Source organism: Nyctereutes procyonoides, unplaced genomic scaffold, assembly GCF_905146905.1.
Source record: "Nyctereutes procyonoides isolate TBG_1078 unplaced genomic scaffold, NYPRO_anot_genome, whole genome shotgun sequence".
Classification (NCBI taxonomy): Eukaryota; Metazoa; Chordata; class Mammalia; order Carnivora; family Canidae; genus Nyctereutes; species Nyctereutes procyonoides.
The window spans coordinates 4,351,872-4,375,254 of record NW_026575052.1 but is presented as its reverse complement, the minus strand read 5'-3'; the positions used below and the strand labels follow the sequence as shown (position 1 = coordinate 4,375,254).

The 23,383-nt window shown below is 43.3% G+C and overlaps 1 protein-coding gene across 1 annotated transcript in view; it reads left to right on the top strand.

Moving 5' to 3' along the window:
* The first annotated feature begins 4,151 nt into the window (after positions 1-4,151).
* Positions 4,152-23,383, top strand: part of SDHB (succinate dehydrogenase complex iron sulfur subunit B) — a 32,339-nt gene continuing 13,107 nt past the window's right edge. Inside the window, exons 1-2 of the mRNA XM_055332302.1 lie at positions 4,152-4,292; positions 13,932-14,059. Coding sequence (XP_055188277.1) covers positions 4,221-4,292; positions 13,932-14,059 — 200 coding nt within the window. The 5' untranslated portion in view covers positions 4,152-4,220. The remainder of the gene's footprint in view (positions 4,293-13,931; positions 14,060-23,383) is intronic.

Sequence of the window (23,383 nt, the reverse complement as noted above, 5' to 3'; positions counted from 1 at the left end):
GGGCAGCTGCAACCACCACGTTCCCAGGAGCCTTGGGGGGCCTGCCTAGAGCCCAGCCATCTCCCAAATGGAGGACACTGACCTCCTAGCTGTATGACTCATGTGAGTTGTCATAAGGCTCAGCTGCCTCAACTTTTTTTTTTTTAGCAGCCTCAACTTTAAATGAAAGTCAGAAATCCCTATCTCACAGAGTTGCTGTAACAATTAGAGAAAATGTACTCAAAGTGTTGTGTAGAGGGCCTGATACACAGGACCAGTGACTCTTCCAGACGGGGCAGCCGACCTGGAGGACTTGGAGGCCATGCTGGGGGTTGGCAGTTGAGCGGATGCGGCAGGGGGAAAGAGGGTGCACACCAGGTTTTTGACTTGGTGGTGCCGAGAAGAGACGAGCTGTGAACGCCTCCAGTGAGATGTACGGCTGGGGACAGGTTGAGTTTCAGAGACCATTGGGACACCCAGATAGAGATGCTCAGAAGATAGCCGGACAAAGGGACGTGGGGTCAGCCAGAAATGGAAGAGAGAACCCACTGGCCAAAGGCAAATTAAATCCTGAATTTTGAAAAGGCCCCAGAGTCCCACCACAGAGACTAACTGGGGTGAGGCTGGTTTTTCTCAGAGACACATAACTCTCCCAGGCTATAAAATTATCTAGTATTTCTCCCCTAGATCTTATCTGATAAATCTCCCCTAAATCCTAGGCCCTCTGGCTGGAGGGAGGAAATCTGGCTGGGTTGCCCTAAATCACAAGACACTAGAAATATAGTTGATTGTGCGAACGATAGTTGATACACTGCAATGTTTTTTGGTTTTAAATTTTTTATTCAGGACTGGATTTCCAGCCCTGAAGAAAGGCAGAGCGCCTGAAACAAGATTCCCACCCAAGATTTCTCAGCTTTTCCATTATCCAAGGACTAAGAAAGTCTATAACATGGGGGCAGTTATTCCAACCAAGAAGGGTTGTTATGAGGACTAGGGAAGACTATTTATGTGAACACATTTGTAAGCGATGAGGCTCATCATAAACTTAAGGCATGTAGCCAACTGTTGAAAAGCAATACTTCACTCCCTCGACAAATAGAAACAGACCAACAAAAAAGGCCCCCGGGTCTCACCACGAGGACACCTTGGGAAGATCTGTCAGGAGCAGGCCATGAAAACTAAGCCCTGCAGCTGTGCCTTTCTGGAATCCCAAAGTTCAGGGCGGAGGTGCGGCCGTCCAGGAATTTATTCCTCTATAACTCTGAGCTCCCCAAATCCCCATGAAGCCCAGGAATGATGTGACTGCAGGGCATGTGGGCCCCTTGGCATCAAGAGCCCCTCCATAAATCAAGATCTCACTTCTGCTGGCCTCATTGCTTTTTCCAAGGTGACCTGGGCAAAGTAAGAGGGTAGTCGCTTCTCTAGGAATGGTATCTGCCATCCAGATGAAAGAATTGTGAAAAATGCCAACTAGACCAAATCTCTAGAAACCTATTCCCTGGAGGGAGAGGATGCTCCTCCATCCCTTCATCTCAGAAGGCAAATTCAGCCAGGAGGAGTTAGAGGGAGAGTGACAATCTTCCCATGATTTCATGCAGGTTGAGTGGCCCAAAAGGCCTTGAGGCAGACTCCGAGAAGCCCTATTCCTGTGCTGGGTCAGCCCCAGTGAAAAGTCAGGGTGACCTCAGCCCTGTCAATAGTTACCTTCAAGACACCCCCTCCTCCAGACAGCCGCCCTACATCAGCTGGCCCCAAACCCTGATGATACCGGCAAGGAAACTACAGGCCAGAGACGGGGAGGGATTTGCTCAAGGTCACACAGCCTTGAGAAGATTTGAGGTTAGACCCAGAGGTCCAGGCTGTTTCTTGCAGCCTCACTACACACCTCCTTTAAACAAGGCCACTGAGCAGTGTAACCAGGTTCTAGCCCAGGACTCCAGTAACTCAGTCCCAACAAACCAATTTGTCTGGCCATCTTAATTTCCCCAGCCGCATCTAAATGAGCTGTGAGAAAACCAAAGACTTTTAAAAGGTGGCCTTCATGTGTCAGAAACTAACTGGCAGAGAAGGGAAAACACCATTCCTGACAAACACGGGCACCTGCAAAGCCAACTGCCTACATAAACTCTGCCAGAGGTGACCCAAGAGACCAAGCGACTTGGAGGACTGAGGTAATCAAGCCCCCAGAGGGAGGCAGGCCCTGAGATAAGCCACGGAGAGGTCGGGAAGGCAGCTGAGAGGACTAAACTGGAGACAGACGCACACAGAACTCTCATATAAGACTGTTGCAGGGCTTAAGTGAGACGATGGAGCCTAGGGCGAGGCAGACTGCGGGTGTTCAAGCCATGGTTTCTGGTGCTAAATGGCTAAGTAAGCCACCAAGGGCCAGCTCCCCTCTCCCCACTATTTTACAGAGCGGAGCTCACCGAGGTGTGAGGTGTGAGTGCCGAGTCGTGTGCCTATCTGACAGTAAGCCGGGTGAGGGTAGGAACTGCGCCCAGCTTGCTCACTCACTACAGCTTCCCAGCACCCAGTGCAGAGCAGTGCTGCTGGTGTATCTTCAGATGGATGATGGATAGATGGAGGGGTGGATGGGTGGGTGCGTGGATAGGTGAGTGGGTGGATGGGGGATGGATGAATAGATGGAAGAATGGATGGGTGAGTAGGTGGATAAACGATGGTTAGGGGGATGGAGGGATGGGTAGATGGATGGATGAGTGGGAGGGTGGATGTGTGAGTGGGTAGATGGGTGAGTGGGTGGATAGGGGATGGCTGGGGGGTGAGGGGATGGGTAGATGAATGGATGAGTGGGTGGGTGGGTGAGTGGATGGCTGAGGGATGGCTGGGGGATGGGGGATGGGTAGATGGGTGGATGAATGGGTGGGTGGGTGAGTGGGTGGATGGGGGATGGCTAGATGGATGGATGAGTGGGTGGGTGGATGTGTGAATGGGTAGATGGGTAAGTGGATGGATGGAGGATGCCTGGGTGGATGGATAGATAGATGAGTGGGTAGTTGGGTGAGTGGGTGGATGGGGGATGCCTGGGTGGATGGATAGATAGATGAGTGGATGGATGGATGGATGAGTGGGTAGATGGGTGAGTGGGTGGATGGGGGATGGCTGGGTGGATGGATAGATAATGGATGGATGGATGAGTGGGTAGATGGGTGAGTGGGTGGATGGGGGGATAGGTAGATGGATGGATGAGTGGGTGGATGGGTAAGTGGGTGGATGGGTGAGTGGGTGGATAGGAGATGCCTGGGTGGGTGGATAGATAGATGAGTGGATGGATGGATGGATGAGTGAGTAGATGAGTGAGTGGGTGGATGGGGGGATAGGTAGATGGATGGATGAGTGGGTGGATGGCTGAATGGGTAGATGGGTGAGTGGGTGGATAGGAGATGGCTGGGTGAATGGATAGATAGCTGGATGGATGGATGGATGAATGAGTGGGTTGATGGGTGAGAGGATGGATGGACGGACGGACGAACGGATGGATGGATGACCCATCATCTTCCGACATCTGGGCTCCTTCAGCACCCCTCCCGGCGTGCCTGGGATTGCGGAGTTCCAGGGCTCGGTGAGGACACCTACAGTCTCGGACAAACCGCAGTGTGTCTGACAAATGTCTGAGCAAAGCCACTAAGCTCGTCACCAAGAGGTGAGGGATACTACTGACAAATTTTCAGGAAGAAAAGGGGCTGAAGGGATCCCTGGGTGGCGCTGCAGTTTGGCGCCTGCCTTTGGCCCAGGGCACAATCCTGGAGACTCGGGATCGAATCCCATATCGGGCTCCCGGTGCATGGAGCCTGCTTCTCCCTCTGCCTGTGTCTCTGCCTCTCTCTCTCTCTGTGTGTGACTATCATAAATAAATAAAAATTAAAAAAAAAAAAAAGAAAAGAAAAGGGGCTGAAGAAGAGACTGGACTCGACTCGGACCGGCCGGCTCCTCCCCCCGCCCTCCCCCTCAGACCCCGCCCCCTTCTGCTAAAGGTCACCTTAGGGAGGCGGGAGGCCAACTGGGCATGCGCCGCGCACCCCGCAACTGCGCACGCTCGCGCTGGCTTTCTCCGCCTTCCCTCCTCCCACCCGGGAAACCGGAACCGCCTCCCACTCGGCGGCTCCTACGCGGCTAGCGGGTCCCGGGTGGAGGCGGGGCTCGGCGCCGCGGTGCTCGACGGGACGACGGCGGAGTGCGACCTCGGAGGGGTTAAAGGGCGGGGCGTGACGTCAGGAGCCAAGATGGCGGCGGTGGTCGGAGTCTCCTTGAAACGCCGGTTCCCGGCTGCAGCCCTCGGCGGAGCCTGCCTGCAGGTGAGGTGCGGGGCCGGGGGTGGGGAGCGGGCAGGCAGGGGACTTGCGGAGGCGGCCCGGCGCCTCGGGGGCCGGGGGGAGGCCGAGGGGGCACAGCGGAAGGCGTCCGGGAAGGGGAGGACCCGCTGCCAGTGCGCAGTGCAAGGGGCTAGGCCCGGAGCATCCCTGGCCGTTATCCTTGCGCGCCTCGCCGCGACCTGGGAGGTTACCAGGGCGGAGACGACTTTTTTTTTTTTAAACATACGGGGGGGAGGGGGGGAAGCACGGGGTGGGGGTCTCGAGTGTTGCCCAAGGTCACATGACAAGCGAGTGACGCTGTTGGAAGCAGAATTCGAATCCGGACGTTTGGGCCCCAATCGGGGGACGAGGCGGATCACGCCGTGCCCTGGTGGGCCCTCCCCCGCCCCCCCCCAAAAAAAAAAATAAAGAAAAATTTCCTTGCTCAAAATATCGCAGCCAAAAACTGGTAGATCCAGGACCTAAATCCTATTATGTTGGAACATAATAATGGGGGGAAACTCCTAGCACAGATGTGGGCCCAGGTGAACCAAGAATGATCAGTGCTTCTCTCTCTCTCTTTTTTTGTTTTTTGTTTGTTTTTTGGGTTTTTTGGGTTTTTTTTGGGGGGGGGGTTTGCACTTAACGTGAGACTCTGTCTCATTTTAGATGCTGCTCCGGCCCTACCTACGACACAGGACGGGTGGCCTGCCTTCTAATACTAGCTCATTCTGACCTGCTGTAGGTGAAGTCGGGCAGATCCTGTTACATAGTCTTTCAGGAAAGGGGTTGATAGGGAAGGAGGGCTGCCTACCAGAGCCCCAGGTCGGTGTCCTCTGAGCACTAAATTGATGACCAATAATGACCTTGTTTACCAGTTCTTTTATAGTTGCTGAGCAAGCAGTTAAGCTCTGAGAGCGCCACCAATGAGAGTGAGTTGTAAAGCTCAGTCAAGTCCCTCTTCCATGGAGGGCTTGAGGAGAAGGCTAGTTTCATAGGTCAGTTTCGTGATTCCAGGTGAGGCAGTTGCAGAACTTCCTGAGGGCAGAGAAATGGAAGAGTCCCTCCACCTCCTAGGAACGTGTGTCTGTTCCCGGAAAAAGCCTCCTCCGAAGAATGCAGTAATGAGTTTGGTGTATTATCTGTGGGTGATATTCAGGTTCCTACAACACAGTAGGATTTCTCGTCTGAATCCCTTTTATGCATTAGTCTGCACCGGTGGGCCATAGCTCTGCCTTTAAGTGTTTGGCTCTAATGTTTTAACTGTGATTGTGTTGCCTTATTTCTTCCCCTAGACTGTGAACAACGTTAGGGCAAGTACTGCCCCCTCTCATTTGTGGATCACATAGCTCTTAGCACTGGCAGGTCTTAGGATACTGATCTGCCAATTAGAATAATATAGAAACTGATGATATTGCCTGTATTGAAAATCAGAAATTATTTTCTGGGCTATGCTAGCAGCTTGACCCTCGAGTTTAATCTTATTCGGTAGACATTAATATTCCCCATTCCCATACAAAAGAGGAGGTAGAATCAGAGAGGTTAAGTAATTTGCCAAAGAACACACAGCTACTAAGTGGTAGAGGGTAGAGCTTGGATTTGAACCAGTGCCACTCACACATTTCAGAAACAAGCCTGTGCCTTCTGTTTTACTCAGGTTTATACAGACTTCTTTGCCTTCTTCCTCTCCACTTTTACATCTTTTCACTTCTACCTCCAAATCTGTGTCTGCTCTATCGAGCTCCAAGCCTGTTCCTTAAGGAAGCTTTCCTAAAGAAATAACAGGGAGCCTTCAGCTTGATCCAGAATTCACCCTTCTCATCCTCCTCACTTTGGTTCAGTCCAGTCGTTAATTGTCTTGCTTCCTTCCTTAAATTAATTATGAACTATGAAGATAATCTCATCCAAGATTTTCTAGAAAGGTACACTCAGCCTTGAGTACTCATTAGTTTTATGGATCAGGAAGAAATGCCTTGAAATGCCTTTGAAGGATCCTCTTCCATTGGAGCTTATAGTTTAAACTGCTGGAGAGAAATAAATAAACAAACAAACAAACTGCTGGAGAGGCCATAACAGGAAAAAAAAAAAACCTCAAGTTGCTGCCCACCTCCCTGTTTCTGCCCAGATATTCCCCCTTTCTTCCTGTTACTGTGGGAAAGATGAGCAGGAATCCTATGGCTAACCCTTCACTCGTGCTGTATCCCATCGCTTATTCAAAGGTGGTTCTCCAGTAAGTCTGCTCTGCCCTCCATGGGCAGTGTTCCCTTCTCCATCAGATCAGCAGCATGCAAGCATGCTGTAATCTCTCCTATTGTAAAAAACAAAACAAAACAACAACAACAAAAAAACCCATATCCATCTACTACTTCATTTCCCTACTTATCCTTCTTATACCCTGTTCCTTGAGCCAAAAACTGGAGTCATCTTTGTTCTTTACCCCACTTGCACATCCAGTGTCTAAGGAAATCTTCAATTCTTTCTTAAAATATATTCAAAAACTTACCACTTCCTACCATCCACAACTACCAGCCCGTTTCAAGCCATCATCATCTCTTAGCTGAAACTGTATTTCTTACCTGGTTTTCTTGCTTTCATCTTTGAATGATTCTCAAACAGAAGCCAAAATTATCCTTTCAAAACTTCAGTCTAACTTTATCACTCCTCTGCTCAAAACCTTCAGTAATTTCCTGATCTTATTCAGGGTAAAAGCAAAAACCCTTACAAGGCAGGGGCGGCTGGCTGCCTCAGTTGGCAGAGTATGGAACTCTTGATCTCAGGGTCATGAGTTTAAGGCCCACATTTGGCCTCAGCACTCAATTTTTAAAAGTAGGGGTGGGGGTGTCTGGTGATTCATTTGGTTGAACACTGGACTCTTGGTTTTAGCTCAGGACGTGCTCTTGGGGTCATGAGAGTACTACTTGATGTTCTCATCCTTTCCCTCCCTCTTTGCCCCTTCTTCTTCCATATATTCTCTCTCTTTCTCTAAAATAAATCTTAAAAATAAAAAAAAATCTTAAAAAAAATATATATATATATATTCTCTAGAGTTTGAATCTCAAATATACAATCTCCATCAAGTACATTTAAAGAAATTTGCTGGGGGCACCTGGCTGGCTCAGTCAGGAAAGCATGTGACTCAATCTCAGAGTCTTGAGTTTGAGCCCCACATTGGGCATAGAAATTACTTTAAAAAAAAATCTTGCAAGGTCCTACATGATCTGGTTCTCCTGGTAACGTCCTAATTTCCTTTCCCATTCCCTCTCACTCACTCCATTCTCAACTACACTTACCATCTTGTTGCTCCTTAAACACGTTTCCACCTCAAGATTTGTGCTCAGCGTCCCCCTCTGCCTGATTCACTCTTCCCCTGGTACAGGCATAGCTTGCTTACCTGTCTCCTTCAGATTTTCATTCAGCTGTCACCTTTTCAGTGAAGTCTTCACTGGCCACCCAATTAGAATTGTTGAGTTGTAGCCAGGACCCCCACCCCCTCCTTTTTATTGTTACCCCTGCCCCATTGCACTTATCACCAGCTCACACACTGTAAATGCTAGTTATGTGTGCCTCCAGCCACTGTAAGCTCCCTGAGGACCAGAATATACATGTGTCTTGTCCTTGATCCCCAGGGCCTAGAACAGTCCCTGGAACATAGAAGCCACTCTATAAATATTTATTGAACAAATAAACAAATGAATGGGTCTGGGCCAGCTACTACCTAAGACCTTGCTAATTGTATGAGTTGAGTGTTCCTTGGATTTGTTTGTGAAAAGGAATTATCTCTTTGTGCTGTTCTATTTTGGATTTGCGTTTTCTCCGGGTAAAGGGCCGAACTTTGGACCTGTGTTTGAATTCTGGCTCTTTGTTGTGTGGTTTTTACTTTCTTTTCTTTTTTTTTTTTTTTTTAAGATTTTATTTATTTATTCATGAGAGACAGAGAGAGAGAGGCAGAGACACAGGCAGAGGGAAAAGCAGGCTCCACGCAGGGAGCCTGATTGATGTGGGACTCAATCCCGGGTCTCCAGGATCACGCCCTAGGCTGAAGGCAGGCACCAAACCGCTGAGCCACCCAGGGATCCCTTTACTTTCATTTTTTAACTGAGAATAGTAAAACTTCCCATTGTAAAGATGTAAAAATTAGAGACAATTTAGTACAAAATTCCACACATGGTAAGGACTCAATGAATGATGAATGAAAGCCTTCTTTTCTTTTTTTTTTTTTTTAAACTTCTGCTAGGTCACCTACATAACACATTTTTAGATTTCTCTGTCAGATGAATTTATTTGTTCTTATCACAGCTGCCATATTCCTCTGGATTAACTTTTAGTACAGCCCTCAAGATGAACCAACTCCTTCCCTTTAGAACCTTAACCTCCTCTGATGATTTTGATTTCCACATCTTCTCTCCTCATTCCCGTAAGCTAATAAGCCCTTCCCCTTTATCCCACCAAGTGTTGTATAAAATATACATAATGAATTTAAATTAGTTGTTTAAAAAAAAAGTTTGTGACACTTTGGGGTACCCCAAAACTTATGTTAGGGCTTATTGCCTTATAGTACTCTACTGTTGTGGTGCACCCTTGCATTGGTTTTGTCTCAAATCATATGATAAGTATTTAATGATTTAAATGATTCATTAAAAACCTAATCACTTTTGGGAAGATCTGCATGATCAAGTCTAGACCTTTTCATTTTTGTAGAGTGGATATGAAGCAGATATTAAGTTTTAAAAACAGGTATTAAGGTGAGGTTATCTGTGGCAGGTAACCACGTTCACCTTCAATAGGCCTTTGTGGGAGTAGGCCAAGCTTCATAGGGCCGGATGCCTGTTGCCCTCTGTCAGACTATTAAAGCAGGCTTCACTGCCATGGAACTGTAGTGACAACTGCAAAGTCCCACCTTCTTTTGAGAGTTCAGGCTTCACTAATGTTTTGGCAAGAAGAAAGTTTGAAGGAGTTAGATGGTTTAAAAGTATTTTGTCCCTCTCTCACTACCACCTACTACAGGCAAGGCAGCTACCCACTCTGGGAAATAGGTAATTTTGTAAAAAACTAAAAGCAACTGTCATACAACCCAGCAGTTACCTTCCTGGGCACTTAACCCAGAGAAATGGAAACATGTTCACAAATGTTGTTACTTCATTCATTATAGCTAAAAACTGGCAACAACTCAGATGACCTTCAGCAGAAGAATGGCTACACAGACTGGGATCCATCTCCCCACCCCCTGAAACACTAGTCCGTAAGAAAAGGAAACAACTATCGGGGTGCACACGACTCTGATGAATCTCCAGAGAATTATGCTGAATAAAGGAAAGCTAATCCCAAAAGGTCGCATACTAGATGATTTCATTTATGTAACATTCTTGAAATGACAAGAATGGATACAGATTAGTGATGGCTAGAGATTAAGGAGTAGGGCGAGAGGTTTAAGGGATGTGGGTGTGGCTTTGATAGAGCAATTCTGGGGGTCTTGTGGGGATGGGAATGTTCTGTGTCTTGACTGTATCAGTGTTGATGTTCTGGTTGTGAGATTGTGCTATAGTTTTGGACGGTGTTTTCACAGGAGGAAACAGTAAAGGATATGAGGGGTCTCATTTCTTATAAATGCATGTTATTCTAGATCTCAAAATGAGAAGTTTAATTTTTTAAAAAAGCAACAAACTCTGGATATATGCAACACCATGAGTGAATCCCAGAAGCATTATGTTGAGGGAAAGAAGCTAGACCCAAGATTCCCTGTCTGATTGCATTTATGTGAAATTCTGTAAAAGGCAAATCTGTAATGATAGAAGGCACATAAGTTGCAAGGCGTAGGCAGAGGGCTCTGATTGTAAAGAAACACTTAGAGAACTTTCTAGATGGAAATGTTCTGTCATAATTATGGTAAGAGCTATACCACTTTATTAAAACTCATCAAACTAAAAACTCATCAAACTATAAAATTTGTTTATAAATTAGTGAATTTTACTGTAATGAATAATATCTCATTAAATCTAACCAAAACAAGGTTGGAGCAGTAAGCTAGCAAAAGGCTGCTGGAGTATCTTCAGTGATCTTTTAACTTCCTCCACTTCGTCTTAAATGCCACAAGGTGGCGTCAAGCAAATGTTCCTTTCTTTTTACAAAATGGAGTTATTGGGGCACCTGGCTCCTCAGTCGGTAGAGAGAGTGACTCTTGATCTCAGGGATTGTGAGTTCAAGCCCCACATAGAGCTTACTTAAAAATAAATAGAATGGAATAGAATAGAATCTTGCCTTTAATTCTTTAAAGAAAAAAAAAAAGTTGGATTCCCTAGTGGAAGATGTTCATTTGTAGAAATGACTTTTTTTGTGCCTATTCTGAGCCAATTTGGTGATAAAGAAAAATACTACTTTTATCTTCACTGTCATTCTCATCTCTCTGTATTTCCTTTTTTTTTTTTTTTTTTTTTTTTAGTCTTTATTTATTTATTCATGAAAGACAGAGTGAGAGGCAGAGACACAGGCAGAGAGAGAAGCAGGCTCCACGCAGGGAGCCCAATGTGGGACTTGATCCCAGGATTCCAGGATCACGCCCTGGGCCAAAGGCAGGTGCCAAACCGGTGAGCCACCCAGGGATCCCTGTATTTCCTTTTTTCATACTGAGAGCTGATGTGTTTATATTTTCAGCCTCACTTAGGAGACTTTTTCTGGATTTTATTTATTTGATAGAGACAGAGATAGCAAGGAAGAGCATGAGCAGGGAGAAGGAGAAGCAAGCTCCCCACTGAGCAGGGACCCTGATGTGGGGCTCGATCCAAGACCCTGAGATCATGACCTGAGCTGAAGGCACACAACTAACTGCCAGGCGCCCCTAATTCAGGACACTTTTTGCCAGCGAATAAGACCATCACATTTTTTGTAGTTAAACAGTTAACCTAAGTTTCACTTTTTTTTTTACCAGTTTGTAAGAGAGCTAGCTGAGCTGGGAGGTAGTCTGCATACAAACTGAGGATTCAGCTGCTAGTTGCTGTTTGGACTGATAGGACTCCTGCTCTTCCCCCTCAGGGTGGGGTCCAGGGGACTTGGTATGGCCTCCACCTGGTGTCGTCCACCTGGATGGAAAGAGCTTCAAGGGCTGTGGGATGAGGACAGCATGTATGTATTAGTCTAATGGTTAAGGTTGGCTATTTTTTCTTTTTTCCTTTTTTAAATATAATTTTATTGTATTTTAAATTCCAGTGTAATTTTTTACTTTTCTTCAATTTTTCCTAACCATGAATTGAACTCCTGTATGCAAAGGCCTGGACTGGTACAGTGGGAGGTGTAAAATGTAACCTGTTCTATGCTGTGAGTGGTTAATTTTATGTGTCAGCTGGCCCACAGAGTTCCCAGATAGTTGGTCCAACATTCTGGGTGTTTGTGTGAGGGTGTTTTGGGGTGAGTTTAACGTTTAACTCAATAGACCAAGTAAGACAGATTGATCTCCCTAATACGGGTGGGCTTTATCCAATCAAAGGCATAAGTAGAACACATCTTCCTCCAAATAAGAAGGAATTCCTCCTCCCTGACTGCTTTTGAACTGAAACATCAACTCTTCTTGAGTCTTAAGCCTGCTGGCCTTTGGACTAGAACCACATCCTCGGCTCTCCTGGTTCATGGGCCTTCGAGCTTGGACTTGGATTTACATCATTCACTCTTCTGGGTCTCCAGCTTGCCAGCTGCAGCTCTTGGGACTTCCGGTCCTCCATAATCATGACCCAATTCCTTATAATAAATCTTTTTGTAAATACGTATGTGTATATTTTTTCCTGTGTACATATGCACTATATGTATGTGTGAATATATACACTATTGATTCTGTTTCTCTGGAGAACTCTAATACACATGCCCTCAAGGACTTTAACACATAAAAAGAAGATAGGACCAAAAAAAGATCTGCAAATATTCACAAATAAACAGTGTTTAGGAGTCAGACAAGCAGACTTGGGTTCCAGTTGTGGCTCCTCTCATCAGTTGTTATCATGGCCCATCACTTGATATCTGAGCCTCCTGTTTCTCATCTTTAAAATGAAGATTCAGGGGTGCCTGTGTGGCTCAGTCGGTTAAGCATCTCCCTTTAGGTTATGACCTCAGGGTCCTGGGATCCAGCCCCACGTGGGGCTCCCTATTTATCACAGAATCTGCTTCTCCTCTCCTTCAGCCCCTCCTCCCCACTCATGCTTACGCTCGCACTTGCTCGCTCTCGCTCTCTCAAATAAATAAAAAATATTTTTTTAATTAGGTCATGAGGGTGGGGCCCTTAGGATGGGATTGGCACCCTTACAAAAAGAGGAAAAGGCTCAAGATATATATATATATATATCTCTTTTTCTGCCCCGTGAGGACACAGCGAGAAAGCAGCCATTTGTGAACCAAGAAGAGAGTCCTCACCAGACACCAAGTCTGCCTGACTCTTGATCTTGGACTTCCCAGACCCCGAACTATGAAAAACAAGTGTTGTATAAGCCACCCAGTCTTTGGTGTCTTATTACAGTAGCCCAGACTGACTAAGACCCCTAAAAGCCCCAGCATCTCATTTTGACAACTGCAGGAGCTTTACTGTTTTTTCCATATGTTATCTGACAGTGCCTCCTTCAAAACAGTGATATTCTTCTCAAAAATAAAGATGATGGGCAGCCCGGTGGCTCAGCGGTTTAGCACCTGCCTTCAGCTCGGAGTGTGATCCTGGAGACCCAGGATTGAGTCCCACGTTGGGCTCCCTGCATGGAGCCTGCTTCTCCCTTTGCCTGTGTCTCTGCCTCTCTCTCTCTCTCTCTCTCTCTCTCTCTCTCTCTCTCAGGAATAAATAAATAAAATCTTTGAAAGAAAATAAATAAAGATGATAATTTGTCACCCACCTGATAATTTGTGCTATCAAATTGCTCTTAGGATAAAATCAAAATCTTGCCCTCACATTTGGCACTTCCATCAAGCCTCCCTCACTCCTACTGGACTTCTCTTGGTTCTCCCAGGTGTGCTCTGCTGTTCCCCATCCAGGCCTCTGTACCTTTTCCCTCAGTTTATACACCCCTACTCCTTCCCCTAATCCCTACTTGTCAAGCCACAGCTTGAGTATCATTTATGGGTCCTTCCCTGATCTCTTGTACTAGTGTAAGTCTCTGCTGTATTCTTCCCTCTTTGTACTTTATTATGAATATTTAATTTCTCTCTTGCTTGTACAAAGTAGATTCTGTGAGGGCAAAAAGTTCATTTCATTAAGTGCTGTTTCACTCACCCCCAGCACCATGTCTAGTATGTGCTAAGTGCTTAGTATTTGTTGGATATTGAATGGCTGCCTTTCTCAGGAAGACTGTGTGTCAGAGGTACCTTGGTGGCTCAGTTGGTTAGGCGTCTGACTCTTGGTTTCAGATCAGGTTGTGGTCTCTGGGTGGTGAGGGAACCCCATCTCAGGTATTTAGTGTGGAGTCTGCTTAAGGATTCTCTCTTTCCCTCTGCTCCTCCCTGCTGCCTGCACGCACGCACTCTTACTCTAAAATATATGAATCTTAAAAAAAAAAAAAGGCTGTCAGTATTGTGTGGGTTTGTATCCAGTGTGGTAGTGTGTGGTGCCAGCTAAACAGAAGGATTTATCTTGCATTTTTAATAGTTTTTTTTCTTTCTTGTGAACTTTTTCAATTTCAGGCCTGCCGGGGGGCACAAACAGCGGCAGCCACAGCTCCCCGAATCAAGAAATTTGCCATCTACCGATGGGACCCAGACAAGACTGGAGATAAACCTCATATGCAGACTTATGAAATTGATTTGAATAAGTGAGTATCTCTGTGAGAGCTAGGTATTTGATAAGTAAAAGGGAACTCTCGATCTGATTCAGGGATATGATTTTCACATCCTTGGAAGGTTTAAAAATAGACCACTCAGTGGCTCTGGAATTTATCGTCTCTTTTTCAAAGGAGAATGAAGTAGGTACCTGATTCAAAAAGATAACCAGGGGTGTCTGGGTGGCTCAGTCAGTTAAGCATCCAACTCTTGGTTTCAGCTCAGGTCTTAATCTCAGAGTTTTGAGTTTAATCCCCACGTTGAAATACACACTGAGCATGGAGCCTACTTTAAAAAAAAAAGATAGCTAATACCAAGAGGAATAACTTTTGTAAAATACCTTTCCTTTCCCCAAATGAGAGGATGACAGATTTATAGGAGTACTGGTAAAGCTGGAGAGACTCCAGAAATTCAGCTAGAATGGTGATAGGACAAGATAAGGATGTAGTTAAAATAATAACAAAAATGTGGACTTCTGTATTATTTTTGCTATTTCTGTCCTAATAAAGTACCACAAACGACATCAATTTATTACCTCCCAGTTCTGCAGGTTAGAAGTCTGGTAAACGTTTCATGAGACTAAAATCGAAGTCTCAGCAGGCCATGTGCCTTTGTGGACACTACAGGGAAATCCATTTTCTATTCCTTCAAGCTGTTGGCAGGATTCACTTCCTGACAGTTGCAAGACTAAGATCCCTATTTTATTGTTGGCTATAAGCTGAGAGCAAGTCCCAGCTTTTAGAGGCCACTGTGCTCTGTAGCTCATAGTTCCCACCTTCAAAGGCAGCAACAGCAGGTTGAGTCCCCCACCTCTCTCTGAGCCACTCTTCTCTCCCCGGTTTCCACCCTGAAGGATGTCTGCAGGAGCCAAAGGGAGAGAAGAACCTAGTGAGCTGGGCTCTTGCCTCCCCACTCCTCCCCTCTCCACCATAACCAGAACTGTTCTATTTTATTTGTCAGTGAATATTTGTCAGTGTTTTTTCTTTTAAACAAAGGCTTCTGTGGTGCCAAAAAGAGGTTTAAAAACTACTACTCTCAATGTATTCTTTAACTCTGTATCAACACGTAAATTCTAAGCAGTGGAGTTAGTTGGTCTATGACCTTCTTGTCAAGCAGACAGTTACCAAATACTCCGCAACCAAAAATCATTAGTAAAACCCAAAGAAAAAGAAATTGTACAAGCCACATTTTCTGACCATAAATATTCACATTAAAAACAAAAAACTACTTGGAAATTAAAAAGCACTCTTTTAAGTAACTACTTCATTAAGGAGTAGTATAGAATATCATTAACTACTTAGAAAATAAAAGCACTGCAAATCGGAACTTACAGAATGATACTAAAACTGGAAGAGTTAAATTCATAAGTAGTTTTTAATGATAAAAGATTTAAAGAGGAATTACATGCACTTCCAGTCATAGCATAGCTTTCATCAGACTGTCCCTCCCACAAATAGCAGCTATAAACTCTGGACAAAAACAGAAGTAATGACCTGCGAGCATAGAATAGCCATCACAGGAGGCACTTGGAAGAACAGAATGTTACCGGGTGAATGAACTGGGTTTTGCATGCTTTTACTTGAGGGCAAGCCCCAGTCGATGGGTGGTACAGGGACAAAAACTCCATAAAACCAGACTTACTAGTGTGAACAGCTAGAAGATACATAGATACATTGTATGGCCACCACAACAACCAGAAAATGGAGGAAGCTCCTAAAAAATAAACACAAAGGGGGGAGGGGGCCAAATTCTATTTTAAACTGCCCAAGGTGAAAGTTCAGCTCATGTTAATTGTTGCTTTTTTTTTTTTTTTTAATTGTTGCTTTAAAAAAAAAATCAGAGGTGCCTGGGTGGCTCTCTTGGTTAAGCAGCCAAGTCTTGATTTCGGTTCAGGTCATGATCTCAGGGTTGTGGGTTTGAGCCCTGCATCAGGCTCCACAGTCTGCATAGAGTGCTTGAGAGTCTCTCTCCCTCTGTCCATCTCCCTGCTCATGGGTGGTTCACTATAAATAAATAAAGTCTTAAAAAAAAAAATCAGGGGCATCTGGCTGGCTCAGTCAGTAGAGCATGCAACTCTTGATCTCAGGGTTGTGAGTTCACGCCCCATGTTGGGCATGGAGCCTACTTAGATTTTAAAAGTATTTTAGAGAACTGTGCTTTCCAGAGAATAAAATCCAGAGTTTCTATATTATGTTATTCATGAGGTCCAGTGTACAGTCCAGAATCACTAATCATACAAAGAACTCCAAGATATGACCCAAACTCAAGTGGAAAGATAATCAGTGGAGGTCAGCCAGCCTTGAAGCATTCCAGTTGTTGGAATTAGCATATGTGGATTTTAAGTAGTTACACCTGTATTCACAGATAAAGGAAAAGATGCTCCTGAGATAGGAGATCTCAGCAGGGAAATAGAAACTTAAAATAACCACATGGAAAATCTGGAAGTGAAAAACAGCAATATCTGAAATAGAAAATTCACTGAATAGGCTAACAGTAGGTTGGGAATGACAGTCTGAAGACCCTGTGATCCTGAAAATACATTAATAGAAAATTATCTATTCTTAACAAAAAGGTTTTTTAAAAAGAACCTCATTGATCTATAGAACAATATAAAAAGGTCTAATATACGTAATTGGAGTCCTAGAAAGAGTGAAGAAAGAAAACAGGCAAAAATTTTTTGAAGAACTAATGGCCGAGAATTCACCGCAAGCTGTTGAAAGACCTAATTGACATATCCAAAAAGTTTGGTGAATCCCACGCAGGTTAAATACAAGGAAAACTACACCCTGGAACATCATAGTCAAATTTGCTGAAAATCAAAAGCAAAGAGAAAATCCTGAAAGGGGAAAACATGTAACATCCCGGGAAACAATACAAATGATTGTTTACTACTCCTCAGAAATTATAGATGCCAAAAGACAATGAAATGACATCTCTAACTTACTAAAAGAAAACACTATCAACCAGAATTCTGCATTCAGCAAAATAATGATGACATGAAGACATTTTCAGATAACAAAAAATAATTCATAGCCAGAAGACCTGTGCTACATGAAATGCAAGAAGTTATTTAGGCTAAAGAAACTTGGCTCTTGCAAAAGGAGTGAAAAGCACTAATTATGGTAAATTTAAACATTTTTCTTCTTAATTTCATTAAAGTATATATATGACTGTTGAAAGCAAAATTATAATACTATATTGTGTAACACACAATTTATACAGATGTAATGCCTATGAGAACTAGCATAAAGGCTGGGAATAGGTTGACCTATAAGGTTGGAAGGTCTTATGTGAAATGGTACAATATGAGCTCTAAATAGATCATAAAGTTAAGGATGTACATTATGATTCTAAAGTAACCAGAGAGAGCTGAAAAGCCAACATATAGATTATATGGAATTCCAAAAATATTTATTCAACCTAAAAATATTTCTTAGGGGCACCAGGATGGCTCAGTAGTTTGAGCTTCTGACTCTTGGTTTTGGCTCAGGTCGTGATCTCAGGGTCCTGAGATTGAGTCTCATGTTGGGCTCCATATGGGGAGGGGTGTGGGGTCTGCTTGAGGATTTCTCTCCCTCTGCCCCTCCCCTCACACACTCACTTTCTCTTGATAAAATAAATCTTTTTAAAAAAATAAAGAAAAATATTACTTAAAGCAGAAAAGAACAGAAAATAAAATTTTGGGACAAATAGATGGGAGACCCAAATCCAATCACATCAATAATTATACCTTTAATAATTATACCTTTAATTATACCTTTAATTATGTAAAGGCACTGAACACTCCCAATTAAACAGCAAAGATTGTCAGAATAGATAAAAAGCAAAACCCAGTTTGATGCTACTTAAAAGAAACGCACTTTAATTATTATTAAAAACAAAATTCAACTAAGTAAATTTTGAAGATCCTAATTAGTTTTATTTAACCATTCAGAAATCAGGAAACATCCATCCTAGCAGATAGGAGCTCAGTCAGTTAACAATCCAACTCTTGATCTCAGCTCAGGTCTTAATCTAAGGGTTGTGAGTTCAAGCGCCATGGTGGGCTCCACACTGGGTATGGAGCCTACTTAAAAGAAAGAAAAGAGGGACACGTGGGTGGCTCAATGTTGAGCATCTGCCTTTGGCTCAAGGCTGGCTCAAGGCGTGATCCTAGGGGTCCTGGATCGAGTTCCGCATTGGGTTCCTTGGAGGGAGCCTGCTTCTCCCTCTGCCTGTCTCAGTGTGTCTCTCATGAATAAATAAATCAAATCTTCTAAAAAAAGGAAAAGAAACAAAAGGAACTGTACAAAATGAAAGACTTACAGGCAGACAGGAGTGGGAAGAACAAAAAAGCAGATTGGTTATGGCAAGATCACTTTCCTTTATGGGATTGCAGAGTCAATTAGGCAGATACTCAACTAGATGATTTCTGATTAACTGGTTTTAAATTCCATTTCTGGAAGAACCAAATCTGCAGTTAAGTTGTCTCAGTTTGATGACATGAGATTGGCATAAGTGACTCCATTTGGGGCCTGTTGTTTTGTTTTTAACAATATAAAGACAGGTTGAAAATAAAAGATATTGGGGCACCTGGGTGGCTCAGTGGTTGAGTGTCTGCCTTTGGCTCAGGTCATGATCCCAAGGTCCTGGGGTCAAGTTCCGCATCGGGCTCCCCACAAGGAGCCTGCTTCTCCCTCTGCCTGTGTCTCTGCCTCTCTCTGTGAGCATGAATAAGTAAATAAAATTTTTAAGAGGGAGGGAGGAGGGAGGAGGAGGAAGAAGGAAGGAAGGAAGAAGGAAGGAAGGAAGGATGGAAGGATCCATGCAAACTGTACTAAGCATAAGAAAGTGGTGGGACGGGCAGCCCAGGTGGCTCAGCGGTTTAGTGCCACCTTCAGCCTAGGGCGTGATCCTGGGGTCCCGGGATTGAGTCCTACGTCGGACTCCCGGCATGGAGCCTGCTTCTCCCTCTGCTGTGTTTCTGCGCCTCTCTCTGTGTCTCTCATGAATAAATAAATAAAATCTTTAAAAGAAAAAAAAAAAGTGGCAGGATGCCTGGCTGGCTCCGCAGTTGAGCGTCTGCCTTCAGCTCAGGGCAGGATCCTGGGATCAATTCCCACATCAGGCTCACAGGGAGCCTGCTTCTCCCTCTGCCTATGTCTTGCTTGTCTCTGTGTGTCTCTCATGAATAAATAAAATCTTTAAAAAAAAAAAAAAAAGGTAGAGTGGGTGGGACGCCTGGATGGCTCAGCGGTTGAGCGTCTGCCTTCAGTTCAGGCAGATCCTTGATCCCGGGGTCCCAGGATTGAGTCCCAGTTGGGCTCCCTACAAGGAGCCTGCTTCTTCCTCTGCCTGTGTCTCTGCCTCTCCCTCTGTGTCTCTCATGAATAAATAAATAAATCTTATAAAACAAAAAAGGTAGAGTGGCTATGGTAAAATCAGATGACTTAAAGGCAAAGATTATGCCAGAAATAAGAGGACATTTCAGAATGATAAAGGATCATTTTATCAGGAATGTCTCACAATTGTGTCCACTTAATAGCCAAGCTTCAAAGTTGGCAGAATTGGAGGATTTCAAGAGTTAAGGAACACATAAACATCTGTAGCTCTTTCAACAGTGGATAGAACAACTAAAAAGTAAAGACATAATCTGAACATTATCAATCATCTTGATCTAATTAATATTTTTGAAATACCACACCAAATGGTTGCAAAACACATGTATCTCAATATATTCCAAAAATTTGGAATCTTCTAGAGTGTATTCTCTGACCACAATGGGATTCAACTAGAAAGCAGTAACAGATAACCCAGGCATCAAAGCAGAAACCATGAGGGAAACGAAAATGTATATTGAACTAAATGATAATGAAAATAGAGCATTTAAAATATACAAGATGCATCTAAAGCAGTGCTTAGAGGAAAATTTGTAGCTTCAGAGGCTTGTACTTTAAAAAAAAAAAAGAAAGGTTTTAAATCAGCTATCTAAGCCACCTTAAAAATGTAGAAAAGAGCAAAATAAACTCAAAGTAAGTAGAAGGAAAAATAATAAGCACAACAGTGGGTCATGAGGAAGAGATAAATAGAGAAAACAAAACCAGTTGTTTCTCTGAAAATATTTTTTATTTTTTTATTTTATTTTAAAGATAGATTTATTTATTTATTTGTTTGTTTATTTGTTTATTTATTTATTTATGATAGACATAGAGAGGCAGAGACACAGGAGGAGGGAGAAGCAGGCTCCATGCTGGGAGCCCGACCTGGGACTCGATCCCAGGACTCCAGGATCGCACCCTGGGCCAAAGGCAGGCGCTAAACCGCTGAGCCACCCAGGGATCCCCTGAAAATATTTTTTTTTTAAATTTGATCATCTTCTAGCCAGACTGGTCAAAAATTAGAAGAAAAACAAAATCCTAGTAGCAAAACAGAAAGAATGGATATCAGTATGGATCCTGTAGATATTAAAATGATACTAAAAGTGGGGGCATCTGGCTGGCTCAGTAGGAAGGGCATGCAACTCTTGTTCTCAGAATCATGAGTTCAAGCCCCGCATTGGGCATAGAGTTTACTTAAATAAAGAAAACTTTTTTAAAAATGATACTAAAAGTGTATTATAAATAATTTTATGGGAGTGAATTCAATAATTTTGATGAAGTGGACAAATTCCTTGAAAAATAAAACTACCAGACTGACATAAAGATGAAATAGAAAAGATGAATAGTGCTATTTGGCTATAGGTAGATGTGTTATCAGAAACCTTTTCACAAAGAAAGCTCCAGGCCCAGGTGGCTTCACTGATTAATCATATCAAGCAATTAAGAAAAATGGAACACCAGTATAAGATCCTTTCAGAAAATAAACAAGGAATAATCACTTCCCAGTTCATTTTAGGAGGCCATCAAAACCTGATTCCAAAATATAACAAACACATTACAAAAAGGAAAGTTACAGATTGGTATCTTTTTGAACACAGACACAAAAATTCTCAAGAAAATTTCAGCAGATCAAATATAACTGTAAAAAGGCTGATGCCTTCCTAACCAAGTTTGAGTTTGTCCCAGAGATGTAAAGTTGGTTTAACATTGGTGAATCTGTGTAATTCACCATAACAGGATAAAGGAGAAAAACTGTAACTTGCAAAATAGAAGAAGAGGGGAACTTCCTCAACCAGATAAAGAGAATTTCTGGAAAAACCTATGAGTTCACAGCACACTTAATTGTGAAATAGATGGCTGCTTTGCCCGTAAGGAACAAAGCAAGGACGTCCACTCCTGGCCTTTTGTTCAGGATGCTGCTGCTAGACATTCTAACAAGTATCTTAAAGGCAAGTATAAAAGAAAGCATGTTGGGATCCCTGGGTGGCGCAGTGGTTTAGCGCCTGCCTTTGGCCCGGGGCACGATCCTGGAGGCCCGGGATCGAATCCCACATCAGGCTCCCGGTGCATGGAGCCTGCTTCTCCATCTGCCTATGTCTCTGCCTCTCTCTCTCTCTCTCTCTCTCTCTCTCTCTCTCTCTCTCTCGGTGTGACTATCATTAAAAAAAAAAAAAAGAAAGCATGAAGTTTGGAAAGGAGGAAATAAAACTGTACCTAGTCACGAATAATACTATCACTTACTTAGAAAATTCCCAAGCATCTACAGAACTGCAAGATCATAAGTAAATTTAGCAAGGTTGCACAATAGAAGGTCAATATGCAAAAAGGCTTTTTTTTTTTTTAACTAGCATTAACCAGAATTTTACTGCAGGCTCTAACCAAAGACATTAAGCAAGAGGAAAAATAGGAAACTAAAGATCCTCTATGAAGAGGATCTATATGGCACTATATATAGAAAATCTTAACAAACCCACACCAGGAAACTAGAACTAAAATTAGTTTAGTGAGGACATAGGATACAAGACCAGTATAGAAAACTCAGCTATATTTCTGTGTACTAACAGTGAACAACCCAGTAAGAAACTGTTTCCACTTACAATAACATCAAAAAGAATAAAATACTTAGGAGCCATTACAAAAACAGTACACTGAGAACTATAAAACTTTGTTGAAATGAAATTAAAGACCTAAATAAATGGAAAGACATCCCATATTTGTGCGTTGACTTTTTTTTTTTTTTTTTTTTTTTTTTTTTTTTTTGAGTAATCTCTACACTCAGCATGGGGTTCCAGCTCACAACCCTGAGACTAAGTCTACTGACTGAGCCAGTCAGGCACCCCTGGAAGGCAATATTTTTAAGGTGGCAATATGCCCCCAAACTGACTTACAAATTCAACACAATCACTGTCAAAAACACAGCAGTCATTTTTATAGAAATTGAGAAGCAGATCCTAAAATTCATATGACAATAATGCAAGGGACACAGCCAAAACAACTTGATTTCTGTGTACAGAAAACATTTGCAGCCTTGTGTGTAATAGAGAATTTAAGCACCAACTGTCCTTCCATAGGAAAACGGTAGGCAGTGACAGTCCTTTGATTAACAAAGAAGATTGTTGTCATTTAAAATATGCCAGGACAAGAATAGACAGATCATTAGAATGTTTAAAAGTTCCAAAATAGACTACACTTTAATGAAATTCTAACATGGAATACCGGAAATAAGTATCACAAATCAGAAGCAAAAGTAGGTTTAGTCAGTGATTTGGGGCAATTAACAGTTTTTACAATTTGAGCGGGAATAATTTAAAAACAAAAAGTAGGGGCGCCAGGGTGGCTCAGTTGGTTGAGCATCTGACTTGGGTTTCAGCTCAGGTCATGATCTCAGGGTCCTGGAATGGAGTCCGGAGTTGGGCTCTACACTGGGCATGGAGCCTGGCGTTCTCTCTCCCTCTCCCTCTGCCCCCTCCTTTTAAAAAAAATGATATAGGGATCCCTGGGTGGCGCAGCGGTTTGGCGCCTGCCTTTGGCCCAGGGCGCGATCCTGGAGACCCGGGATCGAATCCCACGTCGGTCTCCCAGTGCATGGAGCCTGCTTCTCCCTCTGCCTGTGTCTCTGCCTCTCTCTCTCCTCCTCTCTCTGTGACTATCATAAATAAATAAAAAAATTTTAAAAAATGATATATAATATGTAATAAAAATTTTTTAAAGGTGTAAAAACTTAGAAATTTCTAAGTATTCATGAAACCTCAGGAAGGAGTGTGGTCTTTTTAGATTTAACAGTGATAATATCGTAAGAGGCAAAGGTGATCAGTTTGACACCTTTAAAGCACATTTAAGCATTTAAATCTGTGCGTTTTAAAAATTCCATTACCCAAATTAGAAGTTAGATAGCCAGTTGCTTAAAGCTGCCAGTGAGGGAGGGGCAGGGTTAGCATCAGATATAAAAAATTTGTGGTA